Source organism: Esox lucius, chromosome 12, assembly GCF_011004845.1.
Source record: "Esox lucius isolate fEsoLuc1 chromosome 12, fEsoLuc1.pri, whole genome shotgun sequence".
In the NCBI taxonomy this organism is placed as follows: domain Eukaryota; kingdom Metazoa; phylum Chordata; class Actinopteri; order Esociformes; family Esocidae; genus Esox; species Esox lucius.
The window spans coordinates 3,656,232-3,674,187 of NC_047580.1; the positions used below are offsets into that span (position 1 = coordinate 3,656,232).

General features: G+C 43.1%; 1 protein-coding gene across 2 annotated transcripts in view; it reads right to left on the reverse strand.

Moving 5' to 3' along the window:
- Positions 1-17,956, reverse strand: part of LOC105013995 (ERC protein 2) — a 274,188-nt gene that overhangs the window by 174,028 nt on the left and 82,204 nt on the right. For both annotated transcript variants that reach the window (XM_020051575.2, XM_020051576.2), the window contains 2 exons: positions 16,047-16,181; positions 4,112-4,305 (listed from right to left, as the gene is read on the reverse strand). In XM_020051575.2, coding sequence (XP_019907134.1) covers positions 4,112-4,305; positions 16,047-16,181 — 329 coding nt within the window. The remainder of the gene's footprint in view (positions 1-4,111; positions 4,306-16,046; positions 16,182-17,956) is intronic.

Below are 17,956 nucleotides of genomic sequence, written 5' to 3' on the forward strand. Positions count from 1 at the left end.
AGTGCTGTACATGCTCATACTTTTCATGTTCATATTTTCAGTTGGCCCACATTTCTAAAAATAATTTTTTTGTATTGGTCTTAAGTAATATTCAAATCTTCTGAGATACTGAATTTGGGATTTTCATTAGTTGTCAATTATAATCATCACAATTAAAATAAATAAACATTTGAAATATATCAGTCTGTGTGTAATGAATGAATATAATGGAATGGAATTACTGAAATAAATCAACTTGTTGATGATATTCAAATTTTATGACCAGCACCTGTACACTACTGAGTCACATTATGACTTGCTGTGATGAAATTCACGCAAGTTGGAACAGCCTGTGATTTCAATTGTTTACTTTGATTTTCGGTGTGAGTTTGAATCCAACCCTCAATCAGTTGGTGATTTTGGTTTCCAGTGACCGTTGTTACGTCATTTTGTTCTCAACAAATTACACAAAGTACAGTACAGATTTTCATTTCCTTAATCGAGACCCAATTCAAAACACCCCTTAATGATGAACATTTCCTTGAGTTTCGTGACGTCGCTCGGTATGGCGCAGCCGGGGCCCCACCCTGGAGCCAGGCCCGGGGTTGGGGCTCGTATGCGAGCGCCTGGTGGCCAGGCCTTTCCCCATGGGGCCCGGCCGGGCTCACCCCGAACGAGCAACGTGGGGCCGCATTCCTGTGGGCTCACCACCCACTGGAGGGACCATAAGGGGTCGGTGCAGAGAGGATCGGGCGGCAGTCGAAGGCGAGGGCCTAGACAACCCGATCCCTCACCACTCTGGAGTTGCCCATGGTGAGAGGCGGCAGGCTGGTGTGGGTTTGCTTATAGCTCCCCAGCTCTGCCGCCATGTGTTTGAGTTTCCCCCGGTGAACGATAGGGTCGTTTCCCTGCGCCTACGGGTCAGGGATAGGTCTCTCACTGTTGTTTGTGCCTACGGGCCGAACGGCAGTGCAGAGTACCCGACCTTCTTGGAGTCTCTGGGAGGGGTGCTGGAAAGTGCTCCGACTGGGGACTCTATCGTTCTGCTGGTGGACTTCAACGCCCACGTGGGCAACGACAGTGACACCTGGACGGGTGTGATTGGGAGGAACGGCCCCCCTGATCTGAACCCGAGCGGTGTTCAGTTATTGGACTTCTGTGCTAGTCACAGTTTGTCCATAACGAACACCATGTTCAAGCCTAAGGGTGTCCATCAGTGCACATGGCACCAGGACACCCTAGGCCGCAGGTCGATGATCGACTTTGTTGTCGTTTCATCTGACCTGCAGCCGTATGTCTTGGACACTCGGGTGAAGAGAGGGGCGGAGCTGTCAACTGATCACCACCTGGTGGTGAGTTGGATCCGATGGCGGGGGAGGAAGCTGGACAGACTCGGCAGGCCCAAGCGTACTGTAAGGGTCTGCTGGGAACGTCTGGCCGAGTCTCCTGTCAGAGAGATCTTTAACTCCCACCTCCGGCAGGGCTTTGACTGGATCCCGAGGGAGGCTGGAGATATTGAGTCCGAGTGGACCATGTTCTCCACCGCCATTGTCGAAGCGGCCGCTCGGAGCTGTGGCCGTAAGGTCTCCGGTGCCTGTCGAGGCGGTAATCCCCGAACCCGGTGGTGGACACAGAAAATAAGGGATGCCGTCAAGCTGAAGAAGGAGTCCTATCAGGCCTGGTTGGCTTGTGGGACTCCTGAGGCGGCTGACGGGTACCGACAGGCCAAGCGGACTGCAGCCCGGGTGGTTGTGGTGGCAAAAACTCGGGCCTGGGAGGAGTTCGGTGAGGCCATGGAGAAGGACTATCGGCTGGCCTCGAAGAGATTCTGGCAAACCGTCCGGCGCCTCAGGAGAGGGAAACAGTGCCCTACCAACGCTGTTTACAGTAGAGGTGGGCAGCTGTTGACCTCAACTGGGGATGTCGTCGGGCGGTGGAAGGAGTACTTTGAGGATCTCCTCTATCCCGCCGTCACATCTTCCATTGAGGAAGCAGAGGATGAGGGCTCAGAGGTGGACTCATCCATCACCCGGGCTGAAGTCACTGAGGTGGTCAAGAAACTCCTCGGTGGCAAAGCACCGGGTGTGGATGAGATCCGCCCTGAGTACCTCAAGTCTCTGGATGTTGTGGGGCTGTCTTGGTTGACACGCCTGTGCAACATCGCGTGGCGGTCGGGGACAGTGCCTTTGGGATGGCAGACCGGGGTGGTGGTCCCTCTTATTAAGAAGGGGGACCGGAGGGTGTGTTCCAACTATAGGGGGATCACACTTCTCAGCCTCCCCGGGAAAGTCTATGCCAGGGTTCTGGAGAGGAGAATACGGCCGATGGTAGAACCTCGGATTCAGGAGGATCAGTGTGGTTTTCGTCCGGGCCGTGGAATACTGGACCAGCTCTATACCCTCTACGGGGTGTTGGAGGGTTCATGGGAGTTTGCCCAACCAATCCACATGTGTTTTGTGGATTTGGAGAAGGCATTCGACTGTGTCCCTCGCGGCATCCTGTGGAGAGTGCTTCGGGAATATGGGGTCCTGGGTCCTTTGCTAAGGGCTGTCAGGTCCCTATATGACCGAAGCAGGAGCTTGGTCCGCATTGCCGGCAGTAAGTCAGACTTGTTCCCAGTGCATGTTGGACTCCGGCAGGGCTGCCCTTTGTCGCCGGTTCTGTTCATAATTTTTATGGACAGAATTTCTAGGCGCAGCCAGGGGCCGGAGGGTGTCAGGTTTGGGGACCACACGATTTCGTCTGTGCTCTTTGCGGATGATGTTGTCTTGTTGGCCCCTTCAAACCAGGACCTTCAGCATGCGCTGGGACAGTTTGCAGCCGAGTGTGAAGTGGTGGGGATGAGAATCAGTACCTCCAAATCCGAGGCCATGGTCCTCAGTCGGATAAAGGTGGCTTGCCCACTTCAGGTTGGTGGAGAGTGCTTGCCTCAAGTGGAGGAGTTTAAGTATCTAGGAGTCTTATTCACGAGTGAGGGAAGGATGGAACGGGAGATTGACAGACGGATCGGTGCAGCTTCTGCAGTAACGCGGTCGATGTATCGGTCTGTTGTGGTGAAGAAAGAGATGAGCCGCAAGGCGAAGCTCTCGATTTACCGGTCAATCTACGTTCCTACTCTCACCTATGGTCATGAGCTTTGGGTCATGACCGAAAGGACAAGATCCCGGATACAGGCGGCCGAAATGAGCTTTCTCCGCAGGGTGGCTGGGCGATCCCTTAGAGATAGGGTGAGAAGCTCGGTCACCCGGGAGGGGTCAGCTGAGTCAGCTGAGGTGGCTTGGGCATCTGTTTCAGATGCCTCCGGAACGCCTTCCCAGGAAGGCGTTCCGGTCCCATACCACCGGGAGGAGACCCCGGGGAAGACCTAGGACACACTGGAGGGACTATGTCTCCCGGCTGGCCTGGGAACGCCTCAGTGTCCCCCGGGAAGAGCTGGAGGAAGTGTCTGGGGAGAGGGAAGTCTGGGCATCTCTGCTTAGACTGCTGCCCCCGCGACCCGGCCCCGGATGAAGCAGAAGAAGATGAATGAATGAATGAGACCCAATGTGCGACTTTGGTGTTCCCTTCATTTTTCTGAAGTGTATATGTAAATGTATGAATATTATTTTTATTATTTCATGTTAGTCTTAGTTTCTTTCACCATTGTTGGGGATCCTGTCAGAAAAGCACCAATCTTATAATTCCTCAAGTAACTAATGCAAATTAATTACTTAAAAATCATACAATGTGATTTTCTGGATTTTTGTTTTAGATTCCGTCACTCACAGTTGAAGAGTTCCTATAATAACAATTACAGACTTCTACATGCTTTGTAAGTGGGAAAACCTGCAAAATCGGCAGTGTATCAAATATTTGTTCTCCCCACTGTGTACGTTTTTTTAATACAAATGTGTGTTATGAATTTGGCTTTCCCCCCTGAGACACCTTTGGAAAGCAATGTCATTAATGATCAAGGATTACCCTGAATTATTTAGTGTAAAGTGCCATACTCAAGGACACATCCACAGTTTCTTCCACGTTGTCTGTTGGGGAGCTAATCGGTTACTGGATTTGAGGCTCTAATGCTATAGGGTAGGGGTTACGTGAAACGAGTGGTGTAGATACTCTGCTGTGTCTGGTTGTGACCTCTCACCGCTCCAACTCTGTGATCTTCTTCTCCTTGTTGGCTCTCTCTGTCTCTGCCTCACGAAGGATACCCATGAGCCTTTCTACCTCGGCCTGGGACTTCCCAGACTCTTCTCTGTAGCGTGTCACTTCTTGCTCCAGCAGCCTAATTCTGTCGCTGACCTCCAGCAGCTTCCGGGTTGACTCCTCTGCATTCTGGGACTGTGGAGAGAGAAAACTGATGAGGGGTAGAGACAGTTACAAACACTACTGGGAAATAAGAGTCCTTCAAATAACATCCTCAAAGCATGGAACTCAAAAGCTGAAACACTGATCACTGCCTGGGTCGGATATTACATTTTTTCACTCCCTTTCTGGTTACGGTTAGGACTGGGATAGGGTAAACGGATCTTGGATTGGGAATGTCTGCATCTTGAGCGGAACCAGCCCTCTCATTCCTCACCCGCTGTACGTTCATGTCTCCTTCCCTGTGGCCTCCTCGGGCTCAGATCTTTTCCGGAAGCAACTCTCTCTCCAGGAGTTCTAATTCATTATGAAATTACATTTCTCACACAGGTGGCCAACAAATTTACAAGACCACCAAACATTGATTGTTTGTAACGTCTAACAGATATAATTGCAGTGATTGATTCCAGTTTTATTTCTTAGTGGAACAATCACACAGAGGATGTAAGAAACCTAGAATTATCTCCCTGTGTGTGTCTGTGTCTCTGCTTCTGGGAGTGTTTCAGAAGATTGTTTAGCTTGTTAAGACAGCTGAGGTCGCTTGTTTAATCATCATCAAGCAAGCATTTTCTCTCTCTATATAATCACACACAAGCATTCACAGATGCATAAACACACACACACACATAAACACCAAGCCAAAAGACAGTTCAGACAACCGTTAACTATTACTGTCAACCACACTGAAATGCACAGATCATAAAACTAACAAATTAAAATGTACTACAAAAACCACTCATAACATAAACAAAATGAACAAGTACAGGCATTTTGATAAACAGGTACAGAAAAAGCCATTGAAAAAACAGAACCATAACATTTTAAGTATTACCCTCAAATAAAATCCGAGAATATATACTTAAACCACATAGCAACTGTTCAATATCAAATCCAAATATTCATGAATAGAACCAGAGGAGAGAAAAAAAGCTTTCCTGTCCCAAAAAGCATGGAGGTCACTCTATGTTACATAGTGGACTTTGTACATTGTTTCGCCTAAAACATAGACAAAAAGGAACTTATAATGTAACTTATAGGTGCAGATATAATGTTGTGTCAACCATGTTACCTCACAAGGTTGAAACCCTTTGGGTGCTGACATTGCTATGGTCTGAAGTGGAGTGTGTGTCACAGCGTGTGTGAAACACAGCAAGAGTAGCCCCATGAGAGGGCAAGCGGAGACGATGTTTACCTCTGCCTTACCCATTACCTCCTCAGATAGCTCCCATCACACACACACACACATCAACCCCAATCTCAGCCAACACAAAACACATTAAGGCTAAGTGGGCTGGAGTTTGTTATGGTGTTTAAATGTAAAACAGTGACAGTACCAGAACATGGGCTACGAATGTGGCTGATCCAAAAGGAATCTGCGATATTATGACAGGGGGTTGAAGGCTTGTAAAGATACTGTTACTTACTATGGTCATAGATATTACTATTATCATTCCTTGAAAATTCTCTGAATTGTAAATATTACAAATTAGTTAAATATGTGCAGCCACTAGGCCCCGCTTTAGGCTATCAAATCCCCCGGCAGCAGCTATACGACAAGGCTGATTGGCTGGCTGAGCAGATCACTGGAAGCTTTTAGTTGTGAATAAAAAAAGTGAAAGGGGTGTAGGAAATAGAGACAGAAAAATGAAAGGTGAAGGTGAAAGAGAGAACGGAGTCCGTTGGACAAAAAGAGAGTGCACATGTGAATTTGGTGTATGTTCGTGAAATGCAAAATCACACAGTAAACAATTTAGATACACCTTTGACATATGTTATGGATTCAGAGAAATAGTCTGTGGTGGTTTAATCTCTCACAGTCCATCATGTCTGCTGTAATAATCAGGGATGGTTTGCAAGAGAACTGAAATAAAATAATTGTTGAAGGAATAAGAAAGAGAGAAACGAAAGCTAGAGAGGGACCTATATGTCTGGTCTGGAGTGGACCCCCAGGTTGAATTCAGGTCATGTGAATTGTATAAACCTGAGGATCTTATATCATATGAAAATAAATGTAGCTTGTACTGTAGGTCCTCAAGGAGGACCCATAAACCTTTGAAGATTTAGAAACGTTAACAACCTCTCTGCTTGTGTGTTCTATTAGTGATATTCAAATCTGACATTGGTCTCCACACGAAAAAAGTTCATTTCCAGCTTAGGAGTTAGGTTTAGGGTAAACTTACAATTGGGGTAGTGTTAGCATTAGGGTTAGATGAAGGTTTAGGTATTATGGTTTAGGGTTAGGTGTTAGTCCTAGGTTAAGTTAAGGCATAGTGATGAAGCTTTTCATGTTAAGGTTAGGGTTTGTTTAAGGGTTAGGTATGTTTTCTGGTCCCCACAGGGGTTCAAACACAAAGGTTTGTGAGTATGATGTTTTTAGCATACTTGGTTGTGAATAGTTTGGCAAAGTAAAGCCTAAAGGCTGTCTATTTAATCTGTTTCTAAATCTATTAGTTTAAGGGTCCGTAGTCTGTAATCTAGCACAGAATGTCCAGTGACCTCTGACCTACTGCTTCAATACCACTACTATTCTATTAGACTCCACTGAACCCCGAGCCAAACACACACACACGTGTGCAATCAGGCACGGTCAAATGCACACACAAATACACAAAGAAACACTCAAACACATATTTACATATCTATAATTTTTATATGTTTACATAACATGTCTGAATGCAGCACTCTGCACATAATCTTCCAATTATGGCTGTGCTTTAATCAGAATGGGTATGGGTTACCTACAAAGAGCTATTCAGGAGGTGTCTCTTTTATGTTGCCCTGCGTCAACATAAAACAAGATATAATTTCACAGGAATGATGTGCGGACGCTTTTATGAGTTAAAAATGAAAACACTCTCATAAATTGTGACAGCGAAAGAGTCTGCCCTGGCTTGTAGATGGGAGCTGAATGAGAACTGTCTTGGCATCTGGACAGGGATGGAGGGACCAATCTACACGTCAACAGGGATATTCAAACAGAGGTCTACGGCACTGTAAGCGTCCACAAATACAGCAAGAAAATACTTAGTTATATATAGTTGTATATAAATAGTTACAGTGGGGAGAACAAGTATTTGATACAGTGCCTTGAGATGCTTCTTACGGAGGCACTCCTTAGTTGCCCTGGCTGTGTGTTTTGGGTCATTGTCATGCTGGAAGACCCAGCCACGACCCATCTTCAATGCTCTTACTGAGGGAAGGAGGTTGTTGGCCAAGATCTTGCGATACGTGGCCCCATCCATCCTCCCCTCAATACGGTGCAGTCGTCCTATCCCCTTTGCAGAAAAGCATCCCTAAAGAATGATGTATGCACCTCCATGCTTCACAGTTGGGATGGTGTTCTTGGGGTTGCACTCATCCTTCTTCTTCCTCCAAACACGGCGAGTGGAGTTGAGATAAAAATAGAGCTTTTTGGTCTAATCAGACCACATGACCTTCTCCCATTCCTCCTCTGGATCATCCAGATGGTTATTGGCAAACTTCAGATGGGCCTGGATATGCACTGGCTTGAGCAGGGGGACTTTGCGTGCACTGCAGGATTTTAATCCATGACAGCGTAGTGTGTTACTAATAGTTTTCTTTGAGACTGTGGTCCCGGCTCTCTTCAGGTCATTGACCAGGTCCTGCCGTGTAGTTCTGGGCTGATCCCTCACCTTCCTCATGATCATTGATGCCCCACGAGGAGAGATCTTGCATGGAGCCTGAGACCAAGGGAGATTGACTCTCATCTTACTGGTAGGTAGGTGATCAAATACTTGTGTCATGCAATAAAATGCTAATTAATTATTTAAAAATCATACATTGTGATTTTCTGGATTTGAAGTGTACCTATGATAAAAATTACAGACCTCTACATGCTTTGTAAGTAGGATAACATGCAAAATCGGCAGTGTATCAAATACTTGTTCTCCCCACTGTAAATACACTACCAGTCAAAAGTTTTACAACACCTTACTTTTTTCAGTTTTTATTGACATTCACTTAGTTTAATGTTTTAATGTACAAATAAACAATTTGAGACAAAGAAATCATATAATTGATTGGTTTAACAAAATTGTATCTACATTTTTGACTCATCAAAGTAGCCACCTTATACAGATATAACAGCCGAACATACTTCTGACATTCTTTCTACAATGGAAATCAAATATTGTTTGGAAAGTACTTCCCAGCATTGTTGCAAAAGTTTCCACAAATGTCATACCCTTCTGCCCAGTTCATCCCAAACCAGCTCGATGGGGTTTAAGTCTGGAGACTAAGTTCTGACATAGCCTTGAGTTATGTTTTGGATCATTATCTTGCCGTAGGACGAACTCCTGACCAACTAGCCTTGCAAGAGAGGTTTTTGCATGGCACTGCAAAATGCTGTGTGCCACTCACCCTGTGCAAATCACCAATTCTGGATCCAGCAAAAGAGCCCCCGACATCATATTTCCTCCTCCATGTTTGACAGTTGGTGTTACACATTGAGGAATTATCCTTTAGCATACTCAACTGCATACAAAAACACTTCATGATGAACCAAGGACCTCAAATCTTGATGAATTGGTACATACGACCCTCATCCGTTCTTCATTAGTCCACTAGTGGTGTTTCTTGGACCAGACAAGTATTTTTTTCATATTTTGCCATCTTAGAAAAGGCTAATCAAACTGTCAAACCTGCCAGCTCAAAGTCTTCCCTTCACAGTTGAAACAGAGTTGTTTACTTTGAACAATGTTAAACGCTGCTTCAAACAAATTAATTGTCCCATGTGCCACCTATCATGCAAGCAGTTGACTCTCAGAAACTTGCCTTCTGACTCTGTTCTGGCTTTGGGTCTGCCAGACCTCTTCCTGTCAGAGTTTCTTCCAGCTTCCAAGTGCATTTTGATGATTCAGTGACACCTTGACTTAGCTTGCAATTTCTCTAAAGGAAAGACCTACATTTATAAGGATGATAATGGTCTGTTGGTCTTCGTTTGTTAATTGCCTTTTTCTCACCATTATGAAAGCAATATACTACGTCCCGCAGTACAATACTGTCCAAATAATGCTTACGAGGTCTGTTCCAACATCGCTTTCATACAGACAGAAGGTTTGTAAGTAATCAACATAAATTGGGACACCTGTAGGAATTGTTAGCACCAACTTTCAAGGCTTAATTTACTTCCATTGCTTCACAGCTGTAAGTTGTTAACCTATTACTTGTCCATAGGATGGAAGGTTTGTTATTTTTTGGGAATGTACGGCTACAACTGGAACTCGCTCACTTGTTTTCATTTATGATGTAGCTGCTGAAAGCAGAAATAGGACGAATTCTCAAATGTACAGAAACATCTTGTCTGCTCAAATACAACCAAATGACTCAAAACTCATTGGAGGGTACTTCACCATGCAGCAGGACAATGAACCCAAACACAAAACTAGAGAAACCATAGTGTTTTTCATGATCCAGTGTTTTTCATGGCCAAAGGTGGAATATTCTTAATCACCTGAGGTGAATCCAATTGAGCATTTGTTACACTTGTTGAAAACAAGACTAAAGGCTATAAATGTCTCAAAACAAACAGGAGATGAAGATGGCTGCAGCAGAGGCCTGACAGAGCCCCATCGGGTGATGATACCTCAGTGGCAGACTTCAGGCCATTTTTTAAATCCAAAGGATTTGCAAACAAGTACTAAATATGATGATTTTAAATCAGAGTACCCCGATCAGCCATAACATTATGACCTCTGACAGGTGAAGTGAATAACACTGATAATCTCCTTATCATGGCACCTGTCAGTGGGTGGGATATATGTTCAGCAAGTGAACATTCAGTCCTCAAAATTGATGTGTAAGAAGATGACTGGGTCAGAGCATTTCCAAAACTGCAGCCCTTGTGGGGTGTTTGCGGTCTGCAGTGGTCAGTACCTATCAAAAGTGGTCCAAGGAATGAAAAGCGGTGAACCGTTGACAGGGTCATGGGCGGCCAAGGCTCATTTAACAGACGAACTACTGTAGTTTAAACTGCTGGTACTGATAGAAAGGTGTCAGAACACACAGTGCATTACAGTTTGTTGCACATGGGGCTGCGTAGCCACAGACCATTCCGAGAGCCCATGCTGACCCCTGACCACTGTCGAAAGCGCCAGTGAGCGCATGAGCATCAGAACTGGACCGTGGAACAATGGAAGACCAGGTGGCCTGGTCTGATGAATCACGTTTCCTTTTACATCACGTGGATGGCTGGGTGCATTTGTGTCACTTACCTGGAGAACACATGGCACCAGGATGCACTATGGGAAGGAGGCAAGCTGGCGGAGGCAGTCTGATGCTTTGGGCAATGTTCTGCTGGGAAACCTTGGGTCCTGCCATTTGTGTGGATGATATGTTGACACGTACCACCTACCTAAGCATTGTTGCAGACAATGTGCAACCTTTCATAGCAACAGTATTCTCTGATAGCATTGGCCACTCTTTGTGGCAGGGCTAAGGATGCCACAAAACAAAACAAAAATAAAAAATCAGGAACACAACAATAAGTTCGAGGTGTTGACTTGGCCTCCAAATTCCCCAGATCTCAATCCAATCGAGCATCTGTGGGATGTGCTGGACAAACAAGTCCAATCCATGAAGGCCCCACCTCGCAACTTACAGGACTTAAAGGATCTGCTGCTAACGTCTTGGTGCTAGATACCACAGCACACCTTCAGAGGTCTAGTGGAGTCCATGCCTCAACGGGTCATGGCTGTTTTACCGGCAATATAACACAATATTAGGTAGGTGGTCATAATGTTATTGCTGATCGGTGTATGTTACCTCTAAAAATAGCGGCTGTAATAATTAATAAGGGCTGTAATTAATAAGGGCTGTAATTTTTACACTGATGTAAATACACTGAAATTAAAGCTGGTAGTCTGCACTTAAAGCACATTTTTTTTCAATTCAAATCTAATGTGCACAGCGCCAAAACAAGAAAACTTGTGTCACCGTATCCACATTAATGAAAACAACGTATTTAATGCATTCCTGTATCTACAAACTGTAGAAAATAGGATAATATCTTAATTATGATTATTTATTCAATAGGTAACTTGAGCTAATTACAACTAATGTATTAGACAAAAAACAGCAGCAGATATGGCCCTGCCAGTGCGACATGATGCTTCACCATAGCGCGAGAAAACAAAAACACTTCTGACTGTTATAGTAGTAGTAACTGACTGATGCTCCATGTCAGGTTTATTTATTGATGGTTAAGCCAGATACAGTTGTGCTCATAAGTTTGCATACCCTTGGGGAATATGTAATGTATGTACCATTTGTAAAGAAAACATGAGTGAGCAGGCAAAACACATGTCTTTTATTTCTTATGGGGTTCACATTCAACTGTAGGTCATAACAGAATGGCACAATCTTAAAACAAAACATGGCAACAAAGAAAAATATGAACTGACCCCTGTTCAAAAGTCTGCATACCCTTAGTTCTTAATAATGTGTATTGCCACCTGTAGCATCAATGACAATCTTTTGTAATAGTTGTCTATGAGGCCCCGAATTCTTGCTAGTGGTACAGTTGCCCATTCGTCTTGGCAAAATGCCTCCAGGTCATGCAAGGTCTTGCATCAACCGCACATTTGAGATCTCCCCAGAGCGGCTCGATGATATTAAGGTCAGGAGACCGCGATGACCACTCCAGAACCTTCACCTTTTTCTGCTGTAACCACTGGAGGGTCAACTTGGCCTTGTGCTTAGGGTCATTGTCATGCTGGAAAGTCCAAGAGCGTCCCATGTGCAGCTTTCATGCAGAAGAATGCAAATTGTCTGCCAGTATTTTATGATTACATGCTGCATTCATCTTGCCATCAATTTTCACAAGATTCCCCGTGCCTTTAGAGCTCACACACCCCAAAAACATCAGTGAGCCACCACCATGCTTCACAGTGGGGATGGTATTCTGTTCACTATAGGCCTCGTTGACCCCTCTCCAAACATAGTGCTTATGATTGTGACCATAAAGCTCTATTTTGGTCTCGTCACTCCATATTACCGTGTGCCAGAAGCTATGAGGCATGTCAAGGTGTTTTCGGGCATATTGCAACTTGGCTTCTTTCTGGCATTGGTGCAGAAAAAGACTTCTTTCTGGGAACTCGACCATGCAGCACATTTTTGTTCAAGTATTGTCATATTGTGCTCCTTGGTCTACCTGACCTTGGCTTGAAATCAAGAGAACCCCGAATTTTACACTTCTTACTAAATGATGGAACAGTTCTGACTGGCATTTGCAAGGCTTTGGATATCTTTTTATTTCCTTTTCCATCTTTATAAAGTTCCATTTCCTTGCAGGTCTTTTGACAGTTCTTTTCTGCTCCCCATGGCTCAGTATCTGGCCTGCTCAGTGCATCCACGTGAGAGCTAACAAACTCATTGATTCTTTATACACAGACACTCATTTCAATTTAAAAAGGTGTGGGAAATTCACCTTCAAATTCCATTTTCACCTGTGTGTGTCACCTTGTGTGTCTGTAAGGCCAAACATTCAAGGTATGTAAACTTTTGATCAGGGCCATTTGGGTGATTTCTGTTATCATTATGATTTAAAAAGGAGCCAAACAACAATGTGATAATAAATGGCTTCATATGATCACTATCCTTAAATAAAACACTCTTTTTTGCATGATCAGTCATATTTTCAAAATCAATGCCAAAATGTCACTATTTCTGCCAGGGTATGCAAACTTATGAGCACAACTGTATTTAAAGCTTTGACATATCATTCACAGATTTATTTGGGCATACAGGGCAAACTTCACTGGGATATATATATATGTTTTTATCATCATATGAACTTGAAGTCATGCTGAAATGTCTGGATTTGCTGGGAACTAGCTTTACAATCTCATTTTTTGTTCTTTTTCCTCATGGCACGGTGTAAAATTTAAGGGAAATTGCTTTAATTATTATTATTTTTTATACCTGACATAATAATGAATCTGATGATAAGACATGAAATTTGAGTCAACTCCAGCAATGGTCATAATGTCAGGCCGCAACCAGCAGACTGTACTGTTGTTGGAGCTGTGGAACGATGTTTAGGCAATAGTACGTTTTGGCTCTTGGGAAAAATCTTTGAAGGGAGAAAAAAGGAAGGAAATTAGGGGGTGGGTTTTTATGGAGAGAATGCAAGAAAATATATGCACACTTAGGGTTCGAATTACGGGGTGGACGGTAATTAAGATTTGCCCCCTCCCAAAAAGAGGTAAAAACAACAGGTTGGGGGTTGAAACATTTAGAAATTATTCTTAGCTGTAATTGTATTACAATATATGTACTTTATTCATGCCTAGAATAATCTTGTAATATGATTTCAGACATCCCTAAAGTGGACCTAAAGTGCTTTGGTTAAGCTAGCATGTTAAAAGTAATTTATTCTGGCTTAAACTGCATGGAAATGTAACAATAGAAATGTGCTAACATGTTCCTGAGTATTGCCATTGGTTATGGTCAATGGCAAAAATGTACGTTACGTCTCCTCGTTTGCATTATTTTCTGACTCATATATTTGGCATTAGGCTACTTTGACGACTGAAACATTTGCCTAGGTATTACTTAAAGGCATAGACCACCCAAAAATGTGCCAAATTTGTCAGCTGTTTTCTTATCTTGAAAACTGTCTAAAAGTCTGATAAGATATGGGCATGAGAAACCTAACCTATCCTGATATGCTTAATAGTGCCATATTCCTTTTCAAAAGTAGAAATTGTCACTAGTACATTCATTAGAGTTGAGTGTTGTGTTACGTTCAGGATATGTTGGGTCGTTAGTATGATGTTGATGCATGACTCATGATATGGACAAGAGGGGACGTTGATTGTTTAAAGGGTTTATTGGGAATTCATTATGCATTTAATTAATATGTCATGTTAGGTCTGTTTCTGTTGGACACTGGTTAGACTGATAGTAGCCTGGGACTTGATGTGTTTGGTAAAGATCGATCACGATGGTCACTACGATTGCAATGCCATACAGTTCTATGTGTCAGGGCAAGCTCCATTGCATTTTGTTTTCATTTCATTTAAGGAATAATAAAGCCTCATAGGCCAAATAATCCTTTTTTATAATTTTTCTTTATTATTTTTTAAAGAGTTTGGACCTTTTCAGTTCATTAGAAATTGGACTGTGCTTTTATTTTGCTAGTTTTATCAACATGTAATGATTATTTGTTATATGTGTGAAGTGGGGACTGATAGGATATAGACATGAGAAACTTAACACAACACGTAAGTGCTGACTAACGCTGAACAAAGGACAATAGATACAGTAGGACCCAATGCCTGTTACTGATGGGCCCCACGCATTCTATACATACATCCTGTCCATACCTCCTGATAGGAGTTGTCCATGTGACTGTCATAGGCTCTATGAAAAGGACCATGGACCATAGGTTGGAACATAACATACAAGGGTTTTTTGTAGGATAAACCTTTCTTATTGGAGGATATTGGACTGTGTAATGGTTGGCTATGACCACTGACCGCCTCCTATGTGTATTGGCATAAAAGACTGTGTTCACTTTTTAATTATTGGAGAACATGTAAGAACTATGGAAGATCAACATCTTGGACTCATGCTGAATAAAGATGGTTCTCCCCTGACTACCGGTTGCTTTAATTTTGTTCATGAATCAAAAATGAACAGAATCTAACTGGACAAATTTAGATTATTGGGTGGTCTATGCCATTAATGTTAGTCAGGCGCAAGGCTTAGATGCTGTATGGTAGTAACACACCTGCCTATCTCTTTGGTGTGTTGATAGTGTCTTTGGTTCTGGTATTGTGTGGGTCTGTGTTTGAGCAAAATGATGGTCTGCTGTTGTAGTGTGTGTGTTGGTCTGACTTGCTGCCAGTTTTGCACTAGGGTATTTTGTTGGTGACCCCTGACTACAAAGGTTTTTGTGTGGTTCCTGCCCCATGAGCTGGTTTAATGGATTGGATTTATTATCATCTACACACCGCAGACATCACATTAAACAAGCAAGATACTATAAAGATTGAAAGACTTCAGGTAACTACTGGGTCACCTTTATGCCCTGGAGAAAAATGTGACTCCCCCCCCTACTATATAATTCACACTCTCTGTACACTACTGTTCAAATGTCTGCATTGTATTTCTGATCAATATGATGTTATTTTAATGGTCAAAACATGTGCCTTCCTAAGGGCATTTCTAAGTGACCCCAAACTTTTGAACAGTAGTTGTTATATACAGTATGTACACATTATATAGAAATAAAAACAAGATATCAGAAATTGGTGTGACTCTGTGCAGTTACTTGGAACGCATGAAGGGGACGGGGTAGGGGTTGGGAAATAAGATTACTTGAATATGGATGTTAGCAATGTAAATAAAGTCTGCAGCTAGCCTATAACTGCAACAGAATGGTTATAAAAGTGAATTATTCTAAATCTTTTTGTATAGCAAAACAATTATTATGAAGTTCAACATTGTATGTTGGAATGTACTTGGTAGTAAAAGATTGTAGAAAATGTACTGTGTAGTTCGTTTTATAGCATCTGTGAGGATGTTTGGTCTGTTTGCTTACCAGGCATTTTATAACAATAGGTAAACTGTTGCAAGTTGTTCAGAGAATACAGTGTTTAGCAAATATACAGTACAAATATGCTGACACATTGGGTCATGTAGTACAAATACACCCACAAAAAAAATGCCCAGACTCACACACACATACTTACTCCATTTGTGTGTGCTTGTAGGATAGAGAGTCTCTCCTTCAGGTCCTGATTATCCTTCCTCATCATCTCCACCTCATCCAGCCGTGCCCTGTCCTCCCGATCCTTCTGCTCCCGCAAACGCTCGATCACTCGCTCCTAACAGGACAGGAGAGGAAGATCAGAAAAATTTGCAAAAAGTTTATCAGCTTCAGCTACCTCACTGATAATATGGAAACATTTTACCATGTCATTTACATTATCCAAATGCATCAATATTGCAGAAATGCTCAAGCAACTTCTCTACCACCACGTAGGTACTACCACCACGTAGGTACTAACACCACGTAGGTACTACCACCAGGTAGGTACTAACACCACGTAGGTACTACCACCAGGTAGGTACTAACACCATGTAGGTACTACCACCACGTAGGTACCAACACCACGTAGGTACCAACACCACGTAGGTACCACCACCACGTAGGTACTAACACCACGTAGGTACTAACACCACGTAGGTACCACCACCACGTAGGTACCACCACCACGTAGGTACTAACACCACGTAGGTACTAACACCACGTAGGTACTAACACCACGTAGGTACTAACACCACGTAGGTACCACCACCACGTAGGTACCACCACCACGTAGGTACTAACACCACGTAGGTACTAACACCACGTAGGTACTAACACCACGTAGGTACTAACACCACGTAGGTACTAACACCACGTAGGTACTAACACCACGTAGGTACCACCACCACGTAGGTACCACCACCACGTAGGTACTAACACCACGTAGGTACTAACACCACGTAGGTACTAACACCACGTAGGTACTAACACCACGTAGCTACACTGGAAACAATGAATAAAATCTGTGTTAACTTTTATTAATTCTGATTTTATAAAATGTTTCTTACTTTCCGTAGAGAGATCAATCACAGCTACATTTGTGAACCGGTACTACGAGAACAGGGCAACCAGTGAAGCAAATGTAACCAATATGTATCTGTTTATTTATTAATACGTTAACTATTTACACATTGTTACAACACTATTCAAACACTATTTTCTGATTATTTATTTCACTTTTGTTTATTATGTAATTTTTTCCGTATTTTCCACTTTCTTTGCCAATGTAAACAAACGTTGACCCAAAAAAGCCCTAATGAATTGAAATTTAATTGAGAGAGAGAGAAAAAGAGACAGAACCCCAGACTGCCAGCACACAGACCACAGCAATGCAACACAGAGAAAATAAAGCAAAAGCAGAACCTTATTGACAGGAAACCAATGGAGATGGGTCACAGGTGCTTGACCTGCCTGAAGCCCTGCGTGAGCACAAGGCCTAACTGTAATCATCTATTGTAATGTATTTAATCCTCTCATAACCATATCCAGGAGATAGGGGTTAGTTTGTGATTGGGCCAGCACACGGCCAACCCAGGACATCAGCGCTCAGGTGTTTTGAAGTTAAGGTTTAACCCTTTACACCTTAACATCAATTGAGTTATATTGACAGAGCTCAATTGAGTAACTAGGTCATATTGACAGAGCTCAATTGAAATATACAGCCAGTAGCAACATTTATAATTTCTCATATTACAGAAGAAATATAAAACACATGCATTACCGCAGCAGCAAAGTTGAGGAGACAACAGTTCAAAGGGAATTTTTCATTTAACAAAAGTAGTGTACCTTTCACCACCATTGTCAATAATAATAGTGAACATACTTGGGATACAAATGGGAAGAATGTCCCTAATTGTGGGGTAGAAAATGTGGGGTATGTGCAATGTAGGACAAAAACAGATTTGACTGATAGGAGGAAGAGGTGTCTCCAGGTGGCCACAAACATCTCCAATGTGGGCACACTAATTTCAATGCACCTACATAACGCTAGAAAAGTGTTTTAAGGTGATT